The sequence below is a fragment of the Macaca fascicularis genome, chromosome 2 (genome assembly GCF_037993035.2).
Source record: "Macaca fascicularis isolate 582-1 chromosome 2, T2T-MFA8v1.1".
Lineage (NCBI taxonomy): Eukaryota > Metazoa > Chordata > Mammalia > Primates > Cercopithecidae > Macaca > Macaca fascicularis.
Genome location: NC_088376.1, coordinates 57,078,328 through 57,102,297, shown reverse-complemented (window position 1 = coordinate 57,102,297; position 23,970 = coordinate 57,078,328). Strand labels below are relative to the sequence as shown.

The following is a 23,970-nucleotide window of genomic DNA, read 5'->3' as shown; positions in this document are numbered from 1 at the left end:
CGTTGTAGCACACTGCCTTCTAAAACTTCAGAGTTTTTAAAGAGCTGTCCAAGCTACTCTTCTCCTAAATTAAGTTCCTCCCCCTGAATGCCCCAGAAACAACATCTCTCATTGGCTTCCTGGCTTCTGCTGCAGTGAAAGCTAAGCTGTCAGCAGGGCTCCCTGGTCATTTAACTTGTTGATTAATCCTGACATTTCTACCACCAAACAAATTCCTCTCTTTTACTTGTGGCTCTCTCTAACTTGCATTCCCTGCTGTGGGTTACTGAGCCTGGACCAAAATGTATTCTCTATCCCCCAAATGAACAAGAGATCCAGTTCTCATGTATCTATCAGCTAAATTAAGAAGAGAAAATGAGGTTAACAAACACATGAAAAGCTAATGACACAGAATTAGCAAGGACGCAAGGGAATAAATTCAGGGTAAAGGGCAATTCTATAATTTAACCAAAGATTATCAATTTTTAAACGTGCACTATTTAATAAAATACTGGGGAATAGACCAGACTTATAGCAGTGGTTAACAGCTGAGGAGTTGGGAATGGTGGTAAAGTCAAGCAGCTTTCAATCTTAACTCTTAAGTTTATTTTTTTTAATAAGGAGAATATAATTCTTTTACTTCAGTAGTTCAAAAATAATTATTCTTAAAAACTTAATCAGCTTTAAATTTTGAATTTTAAATTGAAAAATTAGAAACAAACACATATAGATTAACAACAGGAAATTGGTTAAAAGAGCTAAACATCCACTTATTTGAGGAACTAGTATGCGGGCTTTAAAAAGGTTGTTGTAGAAGAATATTTAATGACATGGAAGGTCATTCATAACACTGTTAAAAAAAAAAAAGGTGATAAAACAGCAGGCTTAATAACATGAAAAGATATTTACAACATTAAGAGAAAAAAGTGACAAAACTATTACTACATTATTGATTTTTGCATAAAAGACAACCCCTCTCTATATATATTTTTAAAACTGAAAAGTTATACACAAAAATGTTAATAGTGATTGAATAGAAAGAGATAGTTCGATTTTTTTTATTTTTATTTATTGGTACTTTCTGATTTTTCTGTACAAATACGTCTTGGCTTTGCAATTAAAGCAACACTTTGAATAACAAAAACTAAAATACTACTTCAACATCCTCTCCCAAAAAAGAAAGAAAACTAGAGTAGGGCAGACAAGTAGAACTGTTCAAGGGTGCCAATAAATACCTCTATTTCTTTGTTGCTGCCCCAAAGAGAAACTAGAGAAAGGAGAGATGACCACCTGTAGATAAAAGAAATGAGAAGCTAAGGTAAAGGGAGGCAGTAAGAAAGAAAGATTTTAATCAAGTCCAAACTGAGCAATGGCTTATGAGACAGTGCTGAAAATGAGTGATGACAGGCCGATCTGCAAGCATGAGAGATAAAGGAGGAAAGGCCTGTTAAGAGTCTGTGTAACTGAGAATGACGCCACTTACACATAGTGAAGGTATGAGTCAAGGGGTTAAGGAAAGTAGAACAGATCTGAGGTTCCTCTCTTGCAGAAGAAAAGAATACCTGTTTCTAAAGATGATGCCAACATATTAGTTGCTATTTTATTTTTGTTTGCTAATTTTGTAAAATGACAAGTGGATAGGAATGACAAACTCCAAAATAATAAGCTACTTAGAACAACAGCGACAGTGAATTTCTGAGGTTTTGCAATAAAAATCTAACCTGAGCAAAATCTGTTTCTGAAAAATGGATAATAGAGTAAACTGATGCTTTGCATTAGATGTACAAAGCAGAGTGGTTTCTTTGGACAGGAATTATCTTGTTGTACGGAATTCTGAGAAACAGACACAGAATTCCTATCTCTCTTCTTCCCTTTGCTACGATCAAGCTTTATTGGCCAGGCACAATGACTCACGCCTGTAATCCCAGCACTTTGGGAGGCCGAGGCAAGTGGATCACGGGAGGCCAGGAGTTCGAGACCAGCCCGGCCAACATGGTGAAATCCTGTTTCCTGTGTCTACCAAAAAGAAAAAAAAAAAGAAAAAAGAAAAAGCTTTGTTCAAGTGATTTATACCTTCATTACTTTTATTTTCTACTCTTCTGCCAAATTAGCCCTACTAGTTTAAGTCACATCCTATAGACAAAACTTTTCTCACCTTCACTTCACTGCTTTCTGTGATTCCAACTGTGTCTTTCACTTTGGCATTCTGTCCTACATCCTTTCAAAATATCATTTAGACATTTCATTTGTATTGTCTTCTGCTCTAGGTTCTAAGCACCTAGAGGGTAGGCTGGGTTTTAGCCTTGTTTTGTTTGCCTCATTCACTACAATGCAGTGGAAAACAATTAATTTTGGAGTCAGATATTAGCACTGTTCAAATTATAAGTTATAAACTGTCAGTGAATGCAAAATAAAGTCTTATGGTAAAGTGATCGTTATCTATTTAAATGTAACAAACAGAAAAAAAATTAAAATACTATAGTACACTGCAAGCAGAAGTATAAAGTAACTCCTGCCTTGTAAAATTTCTTTGAGATATATACACACATACACATGTACAAACATATATGTTCAGACACACATACTGGTTTACAAGGCAGAACCTATTTCTTATCATGTTAAGTGGCTGATAAAGACCATGGTTACAATGTCCACTCTATGATGTATAAATTCACACTAGACAAAAGTCAGTCAGTCATGTTGTTTAACACTCCCATGGACCTCTACAAGAAAAACCATTCTACTTGTAGCCTCTGCAAAAGAAGCGGCCCCAAGGGACCACATTTTGTGCCGCAGTACATCATGGAAGCCAACCAAAGCTGACTGGAGCAGAGTTCGTTAAGCACCTGGCTAAATGACAATACATGTTCTAGTGACCTATTAAGTGGGGACAAAGTAGCTGAGCCAATATAATCCCCTCTCTCTCAAGGAACTAAACTGGGCAACTAAACTGTGTCACTCACTTTGGCATTCTGGCCTACATCCTTTCAAAAATACATTGGAAGCTGAAAGAGTGACTTGAGGGCAGGACGGGGCTGTTAACACAGCCTCAAGTGTAAGTTACAAGAACTCAGAGGCCTGGCATTGTGACTCATGCCTGTAATCCCAGCACTTTGGGAGGTCAAGGCGAGCACATAACCTGGGCTTAGGAGTTCGAGACCAGCCTGACCAACATGACAAAACCCTGTCGCTATTAAAAAAACAAAAATTAGCCCGGCGTGGTGGCGGGCACCTGTAATCCTAGCTCCTCAGGAGGCTGAGGCAGGAGAATCACTTACAGGAGGTGGAGGTTGTAGTGAACTGACATCGTGCCACTGCACTCAAGCCTGGGCAACTGTCTCAAAAAAAAAAAAAGAACTCAGAAACTGAGTATGCTGGAGCTTTCAGGAAAAAGACAAGCATAGTAAAAAGGGAAAATAAGCCAATTCATGAGAAGAGAAAAGAGTCCACAGGCAGAGTTGCAGTCACATTATTGGCTGAGCACCTGGGAGAAATATAGTTCCTGCTCTTGCAGAGCCCAAGGTACATGTATCCATTTTTTGAGGTCACTGCAGAGGCTGTTCCAAGTAATCTCAAGACCTTAACCAGCAGCAGCATTTAACATCCTAGCCTCTCAGCTGACTTGTTACAATGTAAAGAATTTGTACTTACCCTCGTGGCATTGTCCTGGGGACTACATAAACTGTATCTGAAATTACCTAACACAATCCTGGTACACAATAAGTCTCCTGCAAATATTTGGTCAGTAATTTAACTGCATGTAAATAAATCAATACTGTGATGATCCCAGAGCTAACAGCTATTCTGCAACTCAGTCTGCTCATTCAGAGACTTTGGACCCGTGTGGATATAAGGGCTCCCCGTGGCCCAGGTGGGCACACAACAATCAGACTCCTTTGCACTCCACTACCAGAAGCAGGGTTTCTAACCATGCAAAGTACAAATTGCTCCATTTTTGTATTATTACATTTGGATAGGCTTATTCTCTACAAAGAGGGAAATAATCTGCGATTTTATTTTAGTGTCAATAATACTTCCTGCTGCAGAAGTTGTCCACTGACTGTATAGTTCTCATCTCCTCAAAATAATAGAAATATAGATAATAAACATCCTAATATTAAGATATTAGAGTACAGGCTAATAATCTAGAGAATCAACAGGCTATATGTGCTCCAGATAAATCCACAAAATTTGAGTAACAAATTTTTAAGGATTTATTCCATATTTAAAGATTCACTAGTAATTTTGAAGGTGACAATATTCTCCAGTCATCATGGAGACCAGCCACTGTGTGGATGTGGCCCTGAGAAATAGCCCTGTCTTTGGACTGAGGAAGGAGACCCCACAAGAGGATACATTAAGCACAACAGGGCAAATACAAGAATCCCACAGATAAGTCTGCAATCCAAAGTCAGTATGAGAAAGCCTTTCTACGCAGTTATTCAGAACTCCTCAACATCCCTGAGTCTTCTCTTCTATCTAATTATGCTGTATTGCTACAGACTGCTATTATTCTTGAATGTATCCCTTCCACCTCCCCAAAAGAAACAGCTAGTTGAGAATAAGTCCACAATTTAATTTGATTTCACAGTAAGCAATAACTTGGAAGTCATCAGAGTACATGATATACTTAAAAGTACAAGATTGATAAAACCATCACATGAGTGCAGGTAAGAGAAGAGGCCCAAGGATGAGCTCAGGGACCCTTCAACATTTAGAGAACAGAGGAATGAGGAAAAATCCACAAAGGTGATCAAGACGTTCCAGCTGCACTGGTCTTATCCCAACTCCTCTTACCCACCATCACCCCAAAGGGTCTGTGCACATGACATTTTATCTACCTGGGACTCTTCTATCCTGCCACTCCCCAACTGTGCCCCACCAGCTATCATCCTGGACCCTCCAGACGACAGCTCATGTCACCTCCTCTGACACCTGCTCTCCACTGGCTGCACCTTACCCAGACAGGTGCTCTTCTCTTGCAGCAGCACCAGTAAGTCCTTCACAGCGTTACCACAATAGTAATTATGCATTTATCTATGGGATGGTTTGATTGCTGACGTCTGTCTTGCCATTCAGGGTGTTTATAAGGACATGAATGCAAGGTGGAGTCTGTTCTTGCTCTATCTCCAAGGCCTGCCATAGAGAGAACTTCATGTGGGGCAGGACTTTGATGAAGACAATGAATTCATCAACCTCTCTCATTGATTTTCTACTCAATGAAATAAGAAGACTCTCTCTATTTGGACCCTGTTGTAGGTTTGCAGTTGCAACATCTGCTTTTGTAGTTATGCCCTTAAGAATTAACTAACCGTGTTTTCATCTCCTCCTACTTTCTTGGAGCACCTGTCATTTCTGATCTCTGCCTACCCTAGGGCAACTGGCGCATACACCGACATATTCCAACACTTCATTGTTCTCTCAGATGAATCAATTTCATAAATATTGGCAGATCTATCACTCAGTTGTCCTTTAATTACTCAGCTCCAACCAGAGTAGTTTTTTCCTCAATCTCTGCCTATATTATTAGGAGTTATATGAAGTTCCAACACTGCAACAATTCAGATACAGAAAAACTTTTTAAAGTGATATTAACAACATGGAAACTATACTCAATACATATAAAGCTACACTAAGGTGCTCCTAGTACTTGGAAATAAAGTCAAGAAAAAGATAGTCTCCAACTAAAACTGAAAAAACAAAACAAAAATTATAAAAAAAATTTACATGTATACATGTATGTATTTTTCTACAGAGAAAGCCTGACTCACAATTTTTATTAGATTCTTAAAGCATGTATGATACTCCCCCAGTAAAGATGACTAAATGCATATCCATCCTATGTATTAATGCAGAGTTATAACACTGTAAATCATGTGTCGATATGAAACGATTTATAAGACACATAGTTCAGAAGAGAAGCAAGCTGTGTAGTATAAATAATCTGTGTATTTACATAAATATGGGTAATCTATATTGTTTCCTTAAATGTATATATGTGGGTTTTCAGAAGAGTATTACCAAATTGAGAGCAGCATATCTATGGAGAAGGGGATAGAGACTGGGGTTGCACAAATGACCAAAACAGCCTTTAGTCTTATCTGAAATGGTCCAATTCTTCTTCCTGTTCTTTTTTTTTTTTTTTTGAGATGGGGGGTCTCACTATGTTGCCCAGGCTGATCTCAAACTCCTGGGCTCAAGAGATCCTCCTGCCTCAGCCTTCCAAAGTTCTGGGATTACAGACGGGACCCACTGCACCTGGTCCAAACTGTCTGAATTATTCTCTACATGAAGGACATATTATATATGTCTTACATAAGTCAAGTTAATTTCTAGAAACTTTAAGAGGATACCATAATCTAATTATGCATAAAAAGTAAGACTACACACAGAGCCCAGTCCCTGGCTCAAGCTAAGTAGTCCCCACCTTTATCTCTCTTAGCTAGAGTAGTAATTCTAATTAGGGTGTGTCTTAGTCCATTTTGGGGTGCTTAAAACAGAATACCTGAACTTGAGTAATTTATGAAGCAAAGGAATTTATTTCCTACAGTTATAGAGGCTAAGAAGTTCAGGGCTGAGGGGCTACATTTGGTGAGAGCCTTCCTGCCGGTGGGGACACTGAAGAGCCTCGAAGTGGTGCAGGGTATCATATGGCAAGGAAGCTGAGCACGCTAACGAGATAGCTCAGGTCTCTCTTCCTCTTCCTATAAAGCCACCTGTTCCCCTCCCATGATAACTCATTAATCCATTAGCCCAGTAATCTGTGGCTGTTAATCTATTCATGCAGGCAGAGCCCTCATGATCCAATCACTTCTTAAAGGCTCCACCTCTCAATACTGCTATATTAGGAATTAAATTTTCATGTGAGTTTTAGAGGCGACAAATATCCAAACCATGGGTCTCAGGTCTAGGCACATGGGCCTCTATTTCTGTTTACAAGGACACAAGGATTTCAGAAGACCCACAGGCCAACTTAAAAGTGTGGACTAGTATGTGCCTGCAGTTCTAACTGTTTAAACTATAATGTGAGCTAAATGGGAGCCAGCCATAAAAAGTGAAAATAATTTTCCATATCTTACACACACAAAAAATGGTAAAAGGTTTTAGTCACCATCTAAAGTAAAAAAAAACAGTATTTTGAGACTGCTGCATTGCCAAACTGTAAATGAAAAATCATAAAACTGCAAAAATTACTATTTTAAGCAACAAGTCACAAACAACTGAAAATTCAGACAAATGTAAAAATTTAGGGAAAAGAATAAGTTTAAATCCATTCAGCATTTCTGCAAACAGAATGACTTTCAGGTATATTACATTTGTTGAGCTCTGATTTGTACTAGAAAATAGTATGTCTTTCACAATAAGCACAGTGTAAATTCTAAAATAAGAAGTCCCATCACATCAAACTACTAAGATGCCAAAGTGTCTGCTCTATTTTCAATGGAATAAAATGATATTTATAATAACATTCCTGCTTTTCAAATCTTCCTTTCTCATCCTGCAATTCCAGAAAGTCTCCCACAGGTACACTATGCATGCCTTAAGAGCTGAGCCCAGAACCAAAGACTGAGGTCTGAATTCTAGATCTCCCATTGCACTGTTAGCCACACTAAGCACAGAGCTGAAAAATACTTTAATTAAAATACTTTAGTTAAAACACTTTCATTAAAATTAAAATACTTTAGTTAAAATACTTCAATTAAAATTAGAATACTTTAAGGAGTCAAACCATTTCTGACTACAGAGTTCAAAATTTTTAAGCAAACTGAAGAAACATTCCAATGACAAGATTACTGATAAAGCCACATGTCAGCAAATACAAAAGACGAGCGCAGTAGAGGATGACTCTATTAGGTGCTGAACAGAGAACACCCTTTCCAAAGGTATCTGGCATTTCAAGGTGATGGAAATTACACAAACACACCCCATGGCAAATAAATGGGGTCAGGGCACAGCTGGCAAGTATGGCTTTGGTTCCATCACTGAACCTGACATAACAAACACTGGTGTTGCAATAGTCATTTCTCAGTACATGCACAGTACATGATCTTGGAGATGTGGAGGGGGTATGGAAAAGCAAAAACTCCAGTCAAAATATATCTAAAAGGAAAGACAATAAATACTTCCGGGGTCCTACTAATGAATGAACCCTTGGGAAAACCTGCAGTTCAGCTGACTACACACCTGGCATTAACTGTAACAAGTACACAGTGTTCCATCCCTGACTAATACAATCAATATTTTTCTTCAAACCCACATGCTTTTCCCAGAGATCCAAGAACTGCTGGCTTAATGTTTGTGCTGCTGTTTTGAGTGAGGCACTGGGCGATTTACCTGCATGCAGCAGGGTTTTTGTCTCTGAGCAGAGTTCCAGATAATCTCCAGAGGTCAAAACTTACTTTTCAAAGTCATTGAGGTTTCAAAACCTCAAATCCCTTTCACATATGATCAACCCAAACTGGGAACTACAACCATTAACATTATTTCAGGACAAGGGGGATATTACCACTGACCCCACAGAAATTCAAACAACCATCAGAAAACATTGTAAATACTTCTATGCACATAAACTAGAAAATCTAGAAGAAATGGATAAATTCCTGAACACATATACCCTCCCAAGACTGAACTAAGAAGAAATCATATCCCTGAAGAGATCAATCAGGATTTCCGAAATTGAGGCAGGAATAAACAGCGTACCAGCCAAAAAAAGCCCAGGACCAGGCAGATTCATAGCTAAATTTTACCAGATGTAAAAAGAAGAGCTGGTATCATTCCTACTGAAACTGTTCCAAAAAAAAAAAAAAAAAATGGAGAAGAGGAACTCCTCTCTAACTCATTCTATGAGGCCAGCATCATCCTGATACCCAAACCTGGCAGAGATACAACAACAAAAGAAAAAAAAACTTCAAGCCAATATCCGTAATGAACATCATGCAAAAATCCTCAACAAAATACGGCAAACCAAATCCAGCAGCACATCAAAAAGCTTATCCACCATGATCAAGTAGGCTTTATCCATGGGATGCAAGGTTGGTTCAACATAAGTGATTTGCACACATAAACAGAACTAAAGACAAAAACCACATGATTATCTCAACAGATACAGAGAAGGCATTTGATAAAATTCAACATTGATTCATGTTAAAAAAAAAAAAGCCCTCAATAAACTAGGTATTAAAGGGAAATACCTCAAAATAATAAAAGCGATATATTACAAACCCATCACGACATCATCATACTAAATGTACAAAAGCTGGAAGCATTCCCCTTGAAAACCAGCACAAGACAAGGATGCCATCTCTCACCACTCCTATTCAACACAGTTGATATGGTGTGTCTGTGTCCCCACCCAAATCTCATATTGAATTCCCACATGCTGTCGGGGGGACCAGGTGGGAGGTAAGTGAACTAAGGGGGCTGGTCTTTCCTGTGCTGTTCTCATGATAGTGAATAAGTCTCACCAGATCTGATGGTTTTAAAAATGGGAGCTTCCCTGTACAAGCTCTCTCTTTGCCTACTGCCATCCACATAAGACGTGACTTGCTCCTCTTTGTCTTCCACCATGATTGTGAAGCCTCTCCAGACACATGGGACTGTAAGTCCATTGAACCCTTTTTCCTGTATAAATTACCCAGTCTTAGGAATGTCTTTATCAGCAACATGACAACGGACTAATACAATATTACTGGAAGTCCTAGCCAGGGTAATCTAGGAAGAGAAAGAAAAAGAAAGAAAAAGGGAAGAAAGGAAGGAATGAAAGGAGGAAGGGAGGAAGAGAGGAAGGCAGGAAGGAAGGAAGGAAGGGAGGGAGGGAGGGAGGGAGGCAGGGAGGAAGGGAGGGAGGGTTCAAATAGTAAGAGAGAAAGTCAAACTATCCCTGTCTGCAGATGACATGATCCTATATATGGAAAACTCCATAGTCTCAGCCCAAAAACTTCTTAAGCTGATAAAAAAAAAACTTTAGCAAAATCTCAGGATACAAAATTGATGTGCAAATATCACTAGCATTCCTACACACCAACAACAGTCAAGCCAAGAGCCAAATCAGGAACAAACTGCCATTCACAATTGCCACAAAAAAATAAGATACCTAGGAATACAGCTAATTAGGGAGGTGAAAGATTTCTACAAGAAGAAGTACAAAATACTGCTCAAAGAAATCAGAGATGACATAAACAAATACACAAATATTACATGTTCATGGATAGGAAGAATTAATATCATTAAAATGGCCATACTGCCCAAAGCAATTTACAGATTCAATGCTATTCTAAACTACCACTGAGATTCTTCACAAACTGGAAAAAACCCATTCTAAAATCCATATGGAACCAAAAAAGAGCCCAAATAACCAAAACAATCCTAAGCGAAAGAATAAAGCCGGAGGCATCACACTACCCAACTTCAAACTGTACTGCAGGGCTACAGTAACCAAACAGCATGATACTGGTACAAAAACAGACACACAGACCAATAGAACAGAAAAAAGGGCCCAGAAATACGGCTGCACACCTAAAACTATCTGATCTTCTACAAACCTGACAGATCATAGTTGTAGGTGTGCAGCCTTATTTCTTTAGTCCTAATACTCTGATGAGTCTGTGGCTCATTATTCCATTGAGGCTCAGTTAAACAAATGACTATCATTTATTATTCTACTGAGGCCCAACTAAATAAATGCCTCTTACAGTTATAATTCTCCTTTATTCCTAAATGACAACACTACAGTTAAACCTCTCCCAACACCATAAATGGGGAACCGCCCATCACCTGTAGAGTTGAACACTGTCTTACCCGGCATGGTCCAATGAAACCAAAGGAAACATAAACAAACACGCTCAGACAAATTACACCACAGACTGAAGGCTTAAAGATCTTATGTAACAACCATAAATTACTGCAAATTGCTGCACTTCTAAAGTATGGCATCATGGATGCTTCTTACAGTCAACTGATAAGGACAGTTTCACCATCCCAGGAGGCAGGCAGGTGTTTGCAATAAAGAGATTTTTTAGAAAATAAAACAATCAACACTAGCTACTGCACATGTGCACTCACTCCCTACCCTCCTTAGCAGGAAGTGAAGGTATATGCCAAACTGAGACCTAACCCACTGCCAGAAAACCCCTTGTCCTATTCTTTCTAGGATTAAGACTTGACTTTAAGAAGTGTTTTGCGTTAAAATGTTACACGCAAAATTAGACCAGGGCTACCTTATGATTTTGATTATTAAAAGTTAAGGATGGAAGAATAATTTTATATATATATATGTATGAATGATGCTAGGTTTAATATGTATATAAAATACTAGGTTTAATACTAAGTATTATGTATTTAATACTATTAGTATTTTATATATTTTATATATATTTTATATTTTTATAAATTTTATTTTATTTTATATATTTTATATTTTATTTTATATATTTATATACAAATTTTATATATATAAATATATTTTATATTTTATATACTAAGTATTAAACCTATAGTAATATTACTAATACTAATACTTAGTATTAAGTACTAAGTACTAAGTATTAATACTAAGTATTAAACCTAGTATTTTATATACATATAAAACACTATATATATATAAACGCTAAGTATATACATATAAAACACTAGGTGTATACATAAACACACTAGGTTTAAACCTAGTACTTTATACATATGTATATATAAAACCTAGTATTTAATATACAGATAATACTAGGTTTAATACATATATTATACTAGGTATTTATATAGACCTCCAACTTTATATATATACACCCACATATATATTTATATATCAAAGCTGAATATATATATTAAAGTTGAAAGTCTTCTGAGACCTGCCCTAAACACTGCAGCTTCACTATCAGGAGGGGTCAGATAGAGAAACGGAGGTGCCGATCACTTATGAGAAACATTCTGACATTGTTAATGATTCACGAAGCCTCCTCTCTTTAGGGTCCTAAATACCACTTGAAAATTTAGTAGTGGATGAGCTTCTAAAAAGGTCATGACTGCTTTCTGGTGTTAAAATATCTACCTTCCTAAAAGCCAGAACTGGTTATATCCTTTTGGTGGACAGAAAACCCTCATGAGAAGGGCAAAAGAGAATGTCAGGGATAGTGATAAAGTTATCTCTGGGGAGGTAGGAAGGAGAAAAGAACTGGAAAGGAAGGAGGGGTTCGCTGTAATAGTCTAAAAAAATAGAAAATGAAGCAAATATGTTAAAATATTAACATTTATTCAATCTGAGTGATAGGTACACAGAAATTGATTACCTTTATTTATCTTTTAATTTCTCTACAGGTTTAAAGCACTTTATAACAAAAAAAAATTAAAGTAAAATTTAAGTGAAAAGAAGACACAAAAGGCACAAAGAAATGCAGACTGGTGCCTAAGAAATGCTAAGTGGCAAAGTTCAATCATGCTGCTTTCATTAAATGTAATTGCCAAGCAACACAATAAATACACACAAGCCTCCCGGGAACACTAAACTCCAAGATAACATACACTAAAGTCAGAACTCACTTTATAGTTTTACATTTTATTACAAGATAGTTCTATGATATCCGTATCGTTTACATATCATTTACAAAAGACACAACATTCATTTTTTTGCCAAACAAAATGCAAGTCCATAAACAAAGTTGAACTGAAGGATATGCACTATTATTTAATTGTATGTACATGTGCTCATCTATATGAAAGCCAAACTCCAGGAGGCACAAATATGGCAGCCTGTTTCTTGGGCTAAAGCTAAGTGGGATCAGGGTGTAACTGACATAAAAATCCACATTTCTTTTTAGCATTCTTTCGGAGACCAACAGCAGGATTTAGGCCTATGCTAACAAACACAGCTGCTGCCACAAAGAGGAAACAAAAAATCCACAGCCTTCTTTCTTCTCCTGAATCGTCTACCAAATGGTCCATACCAACAACTGAATGAACTGAATGACAGCCATTTAGAGCCGACAAGGCCTCAATGGACCTTGTCACCAGTTTTTCCACATATCTGTTTTGGGATACACATATCATGAGATCATTAGATTAGGGTATAAGGCTGCTAATTAATACACCAATTCTGTGGTTCGCTTTGACCACCTAACCACATGCAAAATTTTTAAAAATATCACAGAATTTACAAACTGTTAGCATAGACGTCAAATCTGAATACTTTATTGGACACACAACATTTCTTTAAAATTTGAGTTGGGAAAATACTCATAAAAGTCTGGATTTGTATATTCTCTTTTCTAATTATCAGAACATCTGGTCACAGTGAGCCCCTGCACTCACCTGGTTTGAACTAAGTAGTAGCTGCTCAATTTATATAAGGCCTGTTCACCACAGCTCCCACCACTCCCTATCACCTACATAAACCAACATCATGTATTCATTCTACTTGCCCTGCCACTGTGGGTATTTTAATTTGGGGCATAATCATAAGGGTGCTATACCTCAGAGGCCCTGGAAATGAACAGATTCTCCTGAGAACAAAATCAGGAGGTGGGAACAAGACAGGGAGAAAGCGCTTGGTGTACTGAATTTTGAATTCCAATACAGGTGAGAAGAGGGAAGGTAAAGCTTGAAGCAGAAGTTGTCTCCCACCATTTACCTATGCACATTCCCACGGCCCTGGCTATACAGCACCAACATTAACAACTCCTTTTCTTACACTGGTGTTTTCCCTAAATGCACAAGATTCCTGATTCTGAACACTTCTGTCACCTCTGCTCTGATATTGCCTAAGGACTCATGGAGGTGTACTGGCTTGTTTTTGATGCAAAGCTCCCCCGAACCAAGCCAGTCACGGGAATTCCTTTCTACTTGCTAATTCACCAGATATTCACAAATGCTGTGCCCAAACTCTTATCAAGTAAACTAAGCATCAAACTGTGACATTTTGTAAGCCACGAAGAAAAAAATATACACTTAAAAAGCAAAAGGTGTCTGATGCAGAGAGGAGAAATTACTCAGCAACACAAAATTAAGTGTCAGAGACAAGCACACAAAAAAGGCACAGAGGGAGATGGAACAGAATACCATTCATTAATCAGCTTTAAGAATATATAAATATTTCTATATCAAATTAAATTTCCAAGGAAGGGCTAGATGCAGTGGCTCATGCCTGCAATCCCAGCACTTTGGGAGGCTGAGGCTGGCGGATCACTTGAGGGCAGGAGTTCAAGACCAGCCTGGCCAACACGGTGAAACCCCATCTCTACTAAAAATACAAAAAGTAGCTGGGTGTGGTGGAACACGCCTGTAGTCCCAGCTACTCAGGAGGAGGCTGAGGCAGGAGAATCACATGAACCTAGGAGACTGCAGTGAGCCGAGATCGTGCCACTGTACTCTAGCCTGGGCGACAGAGCAAGATACCGTTTCAAAAAAAAAAAAAAAATTCCAAGGAAGAACTGCAACTAGCTCTCTATTGTGCAGAGATACATATACAGGTACATACATACATGTACATATCAATGCATACATACACAAATAAACACACACGCATATATATGTACACAGCCATAATAATGACAAAGTGCAGGTTATGTTAGTACTATGCTTACACTACACTATATTTAACAAAAAGAGAGACCTCGTAGAAAGAGTTTCCAGAGTTCACAGTACATCAATCTCATAGCACTTTATTTTATCAAACCTAATTTTCCTGATCAGAAGTGTCAAAGTTCACGTTCTCATTAGTGCCGGCAGAGTTCCGAGAAACATTTCACAATCTAAAAGGAGTCTTTCTCTTTAGAGTTACAGTATCACTGGCAGAAAAGAACAAAAGCCAAATCCACACATAATTTCCACAACTTGTTTTTTTCCTACCACAGATAGAAAAGAAGGTAAACACTCACTGCAGAGAGCTGGCTCCATGTGGATCTCAATGGCTTATGGTGAATCACAATTTTTTCATCTGACTTCTGTTCTTTGGGCTCCGACTCTTCATCAGAATCAATGTCAAGGGCCTTTTCCTTGTAGTTTTGATACAGGACAGCATTTTCTGCAAGAAAACAAGGCCTATGTGTCACTAATTGTTCTCAATCATTATGTTACTTGTTCTAAATAAACATCATATGTACCCAATGTTTGGCCTCCAATTTTATAAACAACAGAGAGACAAACAGATTTAGTCCCTGTAGAATAATTACAGAAAAGTGATTTTCTCATTCACATAGCTCTATCTCAAACTCAAGTGCAGGGGAGGAGGAGGAGTCCATATAGAGAATGTCAACGGAAGCAAAGTTTCCATGTTTCTGTCCACTACTCATGAAAGACAGTCAGGCCTATTAAATCACTGTAATTTAGGTTAAATTACATCCTACCTTTTATTTCAGGTCCGTCACCATTCATTTATCTATTTAATAAACACTTATTGTATATCTATGATGTGCCAAGGGCTGAAAGTAAAATGGAAAACAAAAGAAAGACACCCCTCATGCCTTATGAATAAGTTTATTCATAAGTTTAATAAGAAAAACTGTCAAATTCACTCATGCATTTATTCATTCAACTGTTACTTAGAAAACACCTACACCTACTAAGAACCTAGTAGGTTGTCCCACAAGAAGCAACAGCTTAGCACCTGTTATTCTACAGTAATAGAAACAAAATAAAAATCTCAATCTTCAGGAGCTGATACTAAAGCATGAGAGAACTGCAATAAATAAGCAAGTAACTTTGATAGTATTTTGATGCTGATAAGTGTCATGAAGAAACATGAAACAGGGAAGGGGGGTAGAAAGTGCTGGGAGGAGGGCATGTAGATTTTAAGTAGGGTAGTTTAGGAAGGCCTCACTGGGGTGACAATTAAGTAGAGACATAGAAGAGGTGAGAAAGTGAGCCACCTGTATCAAAACTACAACGAAAAGGCCCTTGATGTTGACTCTGATGAAGAACTGGTGACCAAACAGCATCTCACTGGGGCACAGCAAGTATAAAGCCCTGGGGCATGAGTCTACTTGGTATGTCTGTATTTACCAAGAGCAGCAAGGACGACAGCGTGGCTGGAGTACGAAGAAAATGGGCGGAAAGTACAGAAGACGGGAGTTGAAGCCGGGCATCGTGGCTCACACCTGGAATCTCAGCACTTTGGGAGGCTGAGGTGGGCAGATCACTTGAGGTCAGGAGTTCGAGACCAGCCTGGGCAACATAAAGAGACCCTGCCTCTATCAAAAATACAACAAATTAGCTGAGTATGGTGGTGTGCCCCTGTTGTCCCAGGTACTCGGGAGGTTGAGGCAGGAGAATAGCCTGAACCTGGGAAGCAGAGGTTGCAATGAACCGAGATCATGCCACTGCACTCCAGACTGGACCCCATTTCAAAAAAAAAAAAAAAAAAAAAAAGAAGAAGAAGAAGAAGAAGATGGGGGAGGGTGACCAGAGGGCTTTTAGAAATTTTTTTAAAAAAATTTCTAGGTCATTATATTTGAGAAGAAATGAGAGGATACACAGAAACAGCTCCTTATAAAAGGAAATAACATAAAACTAGTTATAATGAAGTAGGGCCTTGCCTCAGCCATTAAAGGACTTTGATTTTTACTCAAAATGTGATGGGAAGTCACTATAAGTTTGAGGACATAATGATCTTACACAAATACATGCTTACGAACTGAAGGATTTATATACAGGTACGAACAGACTGTCAGTAGGGTGTGATGTAGTCTGGCAGTCAGGTATTTGGTCAATGAGGAAAGACTAAGGTCTGAAAGCTGAGAAGCCACAAAGCTAAAGGAAAAGCACACACAAAAGCTATAATGGGAACATAAGAGGAAACATAATACAGTCATGCATTGCATAACATTGTTTTGATCAATGACAAACCACATTTACAACGGTGGTCCCATATGTTATAAAGGAGCTAAAAAATTCCTATCACCTAGTCATCTTAATGTTGTAGTGTACCACATTACTCACACGTCTATGGTAATGCTGGTGTAAACAAACTGACTGCACTGCCAAAAATATAAAAGTACAGCACATACAATTATGTACAGTTCATGATACTTGATAATGATAATAAACTATGTTACTGGTTTATGTATTTACTATACCATACTTTTTATCATTATTTTAGAGTGTACTCCTACTTACCAAAAAAAAAAAAAAGTTAACTGTGAACCAGCGTCAGGCAGGTCCTTCAGGAGGTATTCCAGAAGAAGACATTGTTATCATGGAAGATGAAAGCCCCATGCATGTTATTGCCCCTGAAGACCTTCTTGTGGGACATGATATTGAGATGGAGGACAGTGATATTGATGATTCTGACCCTCTGCAGGCCTAGGCTAATCCATGTGTTTAGTTTCAACAAAAGAATTTCAAAAATAAAAATGAAAATTTTTTACAATAAGAAAATGCTTACAAAATAGGTATGTAAAGAAATAAAAATATTTCTGTACAGCTGTACAGTGCGTTTGTGTTTTAAGCTGTGTTAAAACTAGAGTTTAAAAGTTTCAAAAAATTTTAAATTTTACAAAATAAGTTACAGTAAGCTAAAGTTAATTTATTATTGAAGAAAAAAGTTTTTTAATAAATTTGATGTAGCTTAAGTATACACTATTTATGAAGTCTACAATAGTGTACGGTAATGTTCTAGGCCTTCCCATTCACTCACTACTCATTCACTGACTCACCCAGAGCCACTTTCAGTACTGCTAGCTCCATTCACGGTAAGAGTCCTATAGAAGAGTACCATTTTTAATTTTTTACATCGTATTTTTACTGTACTTTTTCTGTTTAGATACACACATATCATTGTGTTACAACTACCTACAGTATTCAGTACAGTAACATGCTGTACAGGTTTGGCTGTACCATATGTCCTAGGCTATACCATCTGGTTTGTGTAAGTACGCTCTGTGATGTCTGCACAACAACAAAATTGCCCAAGGATGTATTTCTCAGAACGTATCCTCATCATTAAGTGATACACCGCTATATCTTAAAAGAACTAGGGAGAGTCAATGTGGTTAAAGCTTGGGTATGTCTAGTGGCCACATTGTACAAGGTGAGTTTAGAGAAATAAGCCAGACAGTCCAAATCAACAAAATACTTGTAGGCAATGCTAAAAACTGGATTTTACCCTGAGTACAAAAGGATTGAGTTTCTTTCATACTGTCATGATAGCATCTCTTTCCTGAACACAATGGGACTCCATGAAAAGGGAAGACTTGCTTAGAGTAGAGAACAAAACATTGACTACCTAGGAGACTAAGAAGCTATTGGGGTAGTCAATGAAAGAGGATGGAGGTTTGAGCTATATAACATAGAACAGACTGGTGAAAGACTAGATATGGGGGCAGAGAGAAGGAGGTGTTAAGGATGTTTCCTAGGTCTGCAGGCCTCACAACCAGAAAGTAGGAGATGGGAACACCAGAAGAGATTCAGGTTTAGTGGGGAAGATTATGAGTTTGGTTTGGGGCATTTTGAGTTTGAACTGCCTTTCCCATCTACCAAAACAAGCAAGCATCTGCCCCTTTTCTCATCAACTATAGATTATTCTGTATGCACTATGACTATGCAAGATTTTACTGGTCTCTGATTGTCATGCTATGTAAAGTAGATTACGAGGGTAAAGACTGAGTCTCCCCTAGTCTTTAAAGCACTAAGTAGTTGGCACAAAGTATATGCATAACATTGCTGATAGATTTCTCATTTTCACGACAACATAGGCAACATTATTATTAATCTCATTTCACACATGAGGTGGCTCAGTGAGGGCCCAGTTATATAAAGGGTTTTTCTCAGTATCACTCAACTGATGAATAGGAGCAGGTCTGCCTGGCTCTATCTAATATCACAGATTCTCACCATTTGGCCACACTGCTTCCCTAGTTACATTCTTGTTAATCATTAACTGTAAGAATCCTGCATTCCTCGTGTACATATATATATGTGAAAAAAATTTCTAGGTCATTATATTTGAGAAGAAATGAGAGGATACACAGAAACAACTTCTTATAAAAGGAAATAACGTAAAACTAGTTACAATGAAGTCTAGTCTCTGACTTCAAAAAAAATCTTAAAATTTTAAACTCTCTTAGGCAAAGGTCACAAAATAAATACCAAATTCCAGGGAATGTAAAGCATCTCCTTAGGTAAATATTAGGTAGATGCTGTTCACTTCATAGAGTGCTATAAGAAGCAGCAAATGGGACTAAGAACTAGATCTGTGTCCTACTATTGGCTGTGTAACTAGGTGTGACAGTAGACAAGGTGCCAAACCTCTCAGATCTTCTGGTTTCTTCAATTATAAAATTAGGGAGATGAACTTATTCCAACCAGCTAAATACTATATCGGGATTTCCTAAGATTGGTGCGGTGAATGAATTTTTATAGATGAGTCATTTTTAAATGTTCCAATGGGAAACTCATCTTTATAAAAATTATACAGGGAATTATTTGATAATCACCTAAGGCTACGTATTTTATAACTCTGGGTGGTTGCACATTTGCTTGACTTATAGAGGGGCATCCCCTTCTTCATTATTCTTCGAAGGTTGGAAAATCTTCACACTTCAAAACATGACAAAAAGTAACTACCCTCACTACCACCATGACCCTCCAGCCCAAGTGCTACAGCTGGGACTGCTCCCTTCATGCTCTTCCAGTTGGCTGACACTTGAGCCATCTATTTACAGAAAGTCCATTAATCTGATTAGGGTTTGAACACCTGGTTGAAGCTGCTTTTGTTTTTGAGATCTTTAATAAAAATACTACATGGGTTGCAAAGTCTTGAGAGTATGTTTTTGTCAGTCAGGAGAGTTAGATTTCCTCCAAAGTTGAAACTTAATAAGGAAACAGGAAATCAGAAATGATAATAAAATGTGGAAATATGGGCAGAATACTAAGTCAAAGGAAATGTGACCTAAAGAAATATGACTTCAAATCTAAATGCCAAAATCAGAATTTTTAACTAAAAAGCTAGAGCTTGGTCTTACTCTTTCTCTGTTTCCTGAGGGACATGGAGATGGAGCCAAGGTAGAGAAGAATTAAAAATCCCAGGACATTGACTGAAAAAGTTATCAGCCTATAAAAAATGCCATTAACTATATTCACCATTAGCATTACTGGGTAAAAATTTAGCTTAATGAGAAGCTTTGGACTGTATAATTTGGGAAGAAGTTGAACATATTTCTCAAAGATGTAGTTGGATTTCAACTTATAATTGGCATTCCACATTGAAACAGCAATAAAAGTTTTGAAAATTAAATGCTTACCTTCCCCATCAAACGTTCCTTGTCCTTTCAGCATTTTTTTCTAAGAGACAAAAAAAAAAAGCAAAAAAAAAAAAAAAAAAAAAAAAAAGGAGAAGCAAACTATGTATGAATGAGCCAAATACAAAATATGGCTATTTTAAGTACTTTTTTTTTTTTTTTTGTCATTACATTAATTAGATTTCCAAGAGCACAGAGAAGCTGAGCCCCGGAGGAGTTCACCCATTTGATAACTACAATTCACTGAAACAATGAAATAAAATGTACAAGATCTCCCATACCCTGTCAAAACAGACTGAGAATCCTCAAATAACTAGCAGGTCAGCTCATTTTACTACTCGTGATTCACCATCACTGTTAAATTGAACTTTGCTATACTTGCAGAGTTGGAAAAAACACATAAAATGTTATGTAATTTCTTTAAGACCATGGGCTCCAAAATAAAACAGGCTTGCTTGTGTTTTGCATATGTGACATTTATATAGACTGGTTCCAGTGCTCTGATTAACCAAGAAAAAATGCGGCTGCCAAAAAGAATCTCCGCCCTATTGCTGAGATCTGTCTTGTTTCTGCGGAAGGCAGCATACACTCCAAAATATCCCTCTTCAGTTTTCCCTGTTTCTTTATGTCATATTTGGCAATATTTTAATAAGTGCAGCTAATGGGACAATACAGGGGAGCAATACCACAACAGTGTCACCCTAACCTGAAGTTTTCAGCTGCCAATTTGTTAAATGCACTCAAGGATGAATGGGCATACAACGGGAATAAAACACAACCATAGGCCATGGTGACAAAAACAAGCAACAAAAAAGATGACAAAAGATTTGTGTCTTTTGTGATCCTGGCAGTTGATTTTCAAATTCACATTCTACCTGAATGACATCAAGTGTGTAGTAACCACTCAAAAAACAATTCAGTAAGTAAAAGCAAAAAAATAATCAACAGGCTCAAACAGGAATCAGCATTTTTCTGAATCAGCTGTGATAACAGCTACCATTGACGGAAACCTCTGAGCAAACTCCACACAACCAGGAATCAGCATTTTTCTGAATCAGCTGTGATAACAGCTACCATTGACGGAAACCTCTGAGCAAACTCCACACAACTTGACTGCAGAGTGCGGGTCTGAGCATGCTCCTCCCCCTTTCAGCTATCTCTTTTAAAAGTGGTCAAGACTCATTCAGCCAATAATCTGCCATATTTCACTCTTGTCCCCCCAATTCTGCCTGAGCTTAGAAATTTAAAGGTGATGAATTTCACTTCTTCCAACAAAGCTGCACTAAACTCGGCTGTGCCGGCCAGCATCAAAGTGGCCAAGAGCTGGATGTACACTAGTAATCAACAGCAAAACACAGAATTAAAAGGGAATGACTTCTTCGGGTTTTCTCTATGCTCCTCCTCCCCACCCCCAACACATTTACTTTTGGCTTAGTGAATGGCGTGTCACACTCCTGCCCACTTTTACCTTTATCCTTCCCAGACTGGAAAACTTCTCCTTGTCTTCCATCACTGCTTTCAGAACAGGCTGGGACATTCTGTTCTTCTTCTTCGAACTGGTAGGACTGTCAAAATCAAAGCCACTGACCACTGCCCTGCGATAAGACGTGGACCGCAAGCCTCTCCGCAGAGACCCTGGGCTATCCACGTCGTTATCGAACTCACTCTCCTCCCCTGCGTGACCCAGAGGTCCTCCTAGGCCCTCCACCATGCTGCGCACCTTGAGGAGTCTCTTGTGGGGCTCCACATTCTGATTGTTGGATTTACTTATTTTAATTTCCGAGGCCAGACTCTTCGGAATGATCTGCTGCTTCCCCACTTTGAGGGCGGCGGGGCTGTTTGTACTCAAAACCACGGAAGGATTCTCGAGGAGCTCGTTCTCCTGGGAGGGGAGCCTTTGGAGGGGAAGTTTTTGTTCTGAAGAACTTTTCTGGGGCGCAGAAGAGAGCCCCCGTTCGGGCTCCTTAGCCTTCTGGCTGGACTGTGAACCCGACCCAGGAGAATCGTTATTAGCGGCAAGGCCATTTGCAGTGGGCGAAGGCACCGGGCTGGCATTCAACCCAGTCGGGTCCTCTTCGGGGGTGCAGGGGGCGGGCGCGTTAGGAGTCCGCGGAGAGCGCAGAACCGGCGGCGGCGGCGCAGGCAAGGTCACCGGGCCATTTGCTGGGGATTTCGGGGAGCCTCCCGGCACCGCTTTGGGGAGCTTGGGTGACTTGGGCCGTCGAAGTCGAGGAGAGGCAGCCCTGTACTCCGGGGATGCCGTCCCACCATTGGCCACCGCTCTCCGCTGGGCTCCCAGAAGCAGGGGGCTCCTATGTACCGTCCCGCTGTCCGAGTCGGTGGGCACCTGGGCGACAGTCTGCGCTGCAGGGAGCGTCCCTCGGTCCTCCACCGGAAAATCTGTAATTAGCAACCCGTTGGGGCTCTGGTAGGACTGGGGCCTCGGCTTGCTCCGGCCCAGCAGCTGGGGCTGAGGAATCGACCGCCTCCGCCACAAAGGGGTTATGCTGTTGCTAGAAAAATCCACTTCGCTCTCGCCGTCCATAGCCGGGCCTCGAAGTCAGCCCCGGTAGGAGCAACACCGGGTCAGTCTTGCCTAAAGAGGAAAGAAGTTAGGAAACTGTGCCTGCGGATAGGCGGGGACGCCTGGCCGACTCGCGTGCTCCGAGTCCGGCGGTCCCCCTGCTGCTGCGCAGGACACGACTGCACCGCACTTACCCGCCCTTTCTCGGGCAAAAACTGCACCACTGCGGTGCGCGGTCCCAGGCAGAAATCTGGGGTGCCGCCCAAATGGATTAATCCAATCAACTCCGCGTCCCTCCCACGCCAAAAGACCACCCGCACCAAACGAGCCCGCCACCAATTCACTGAGTGCAAGCCGAGGCACAAGAAACTTGGGACGAGTTCAGCTTTCTTGGGAAACTCGCCGCGGGACGCTCCCTTCTGTTGCCATCCAGCCGCCCGCCCTCATCATGGGTACCCTCGTGCTCCAGATGCGCGGCTCCCAGGCAAATTTACCTTCTGGGACTTGCAATGTCCGGGGCCAAGGAGCACCCACTGCCCCGTGGGTGGCCCGGGTCCGGGACCGAAGCGCCGCCGCGAGAGCTTAAGAGAACGCTGCCGCCGACCGCGGCACCGGCCCCGCCCCCACGCTTGACTACGCCCACACACTTGGCCCCGCCCCCGTTTCGGCCCCGCCCAGATCCGCCTCCGTTGCAGCCAGAAGCAAGAAGCCGTCTTCCCGCCCCCGCGCGCCTGCAATCAGCCCCAGTCTGCCTGGGAAACAGAGGAGCGCACCTGAGGTGGGTTCTGAGCTCCAGCGTTTGGGCTGGAAGTTGCGGACTAGTAGCTGCGGCGGCACTGGAGTGTAGGCGCGCGGGGTTGTTGCCAGGGGCATAGCGTGAGAACAAGCAAGGGAGTCCTGCTGAATTGCAGCTTAGGAAGCCCTGAATCCCGGAGGTGTGTTGAAACAGAACGCGCGGCGGAGTAGACTTTGTGAGACGCGTGGGTAGTAGCGCAGCATTCTAACGCAGAGTCATGCCCACTCAGCATTCAGGTGGTCTTAATCAGATGGGCTTGTTTCACTGCTGAGCATGCATTATATTATAAACAGATAGATGTGCTTGTTTGTGCCTAGAGTCTTTCTGTAGGAAAGACTGGCAGCTCTGAAGTGGGAAACTGGGTGACTAGGAAACCGGAGGGAGGGAGAGTTTTCATATAATTATTTTTGGTCCTTGTATGCTTTGAATCTTGAAATCTATCTATGAAAAAT

At 39.9% G+C, this 23,970-nt stretch overlaps 1 protein-coding gene across 5 annotated transcripts in view; it reads right to left on the bottom strand.

The window, feature by feature from the left end:
- Window positions 1-23,298, bottom strand: part of ARHGEF26 (Rho guanine nucleotide exchange factor 26) — a 137,099-nt gene extending 113,801 nt beyond the window's left edge. For 4 of the 5 annotated variants that reach the window (XR_012430809.1, XR_012430808.1, XM_005546153.4 and 1 more), the window contains exons 1-4: window positions 23,217-23,298; window positions 21,667-22,794; window positions 20,202-20,241; window positions 14,841-14,986 (exon numbers count right to left, since the gene is read on the bottom strand). Coding sequence is in view for 2 of the 5 variants with exons in the window: in XM_005546153.4 (XP_005546210.3) it covers window positions 14,841-14,986; window positions 20,202-20,241; window positions 21,667-22,743 (1,263 nt within the window). In the remaining 3 variants the exon portion in view is untranslated. The remainder of the gene's footprint in view (window positions 1-14,840; window positions 14,987-20,201; window positions 20,242-21,666; window positions 22,795-23,216) is intronic. The other variant, XM_074031294.1, reaches the window with a different exon arrangement.
- Window positions 23,299-23,970: the final 672 nt, after the last annotated feature.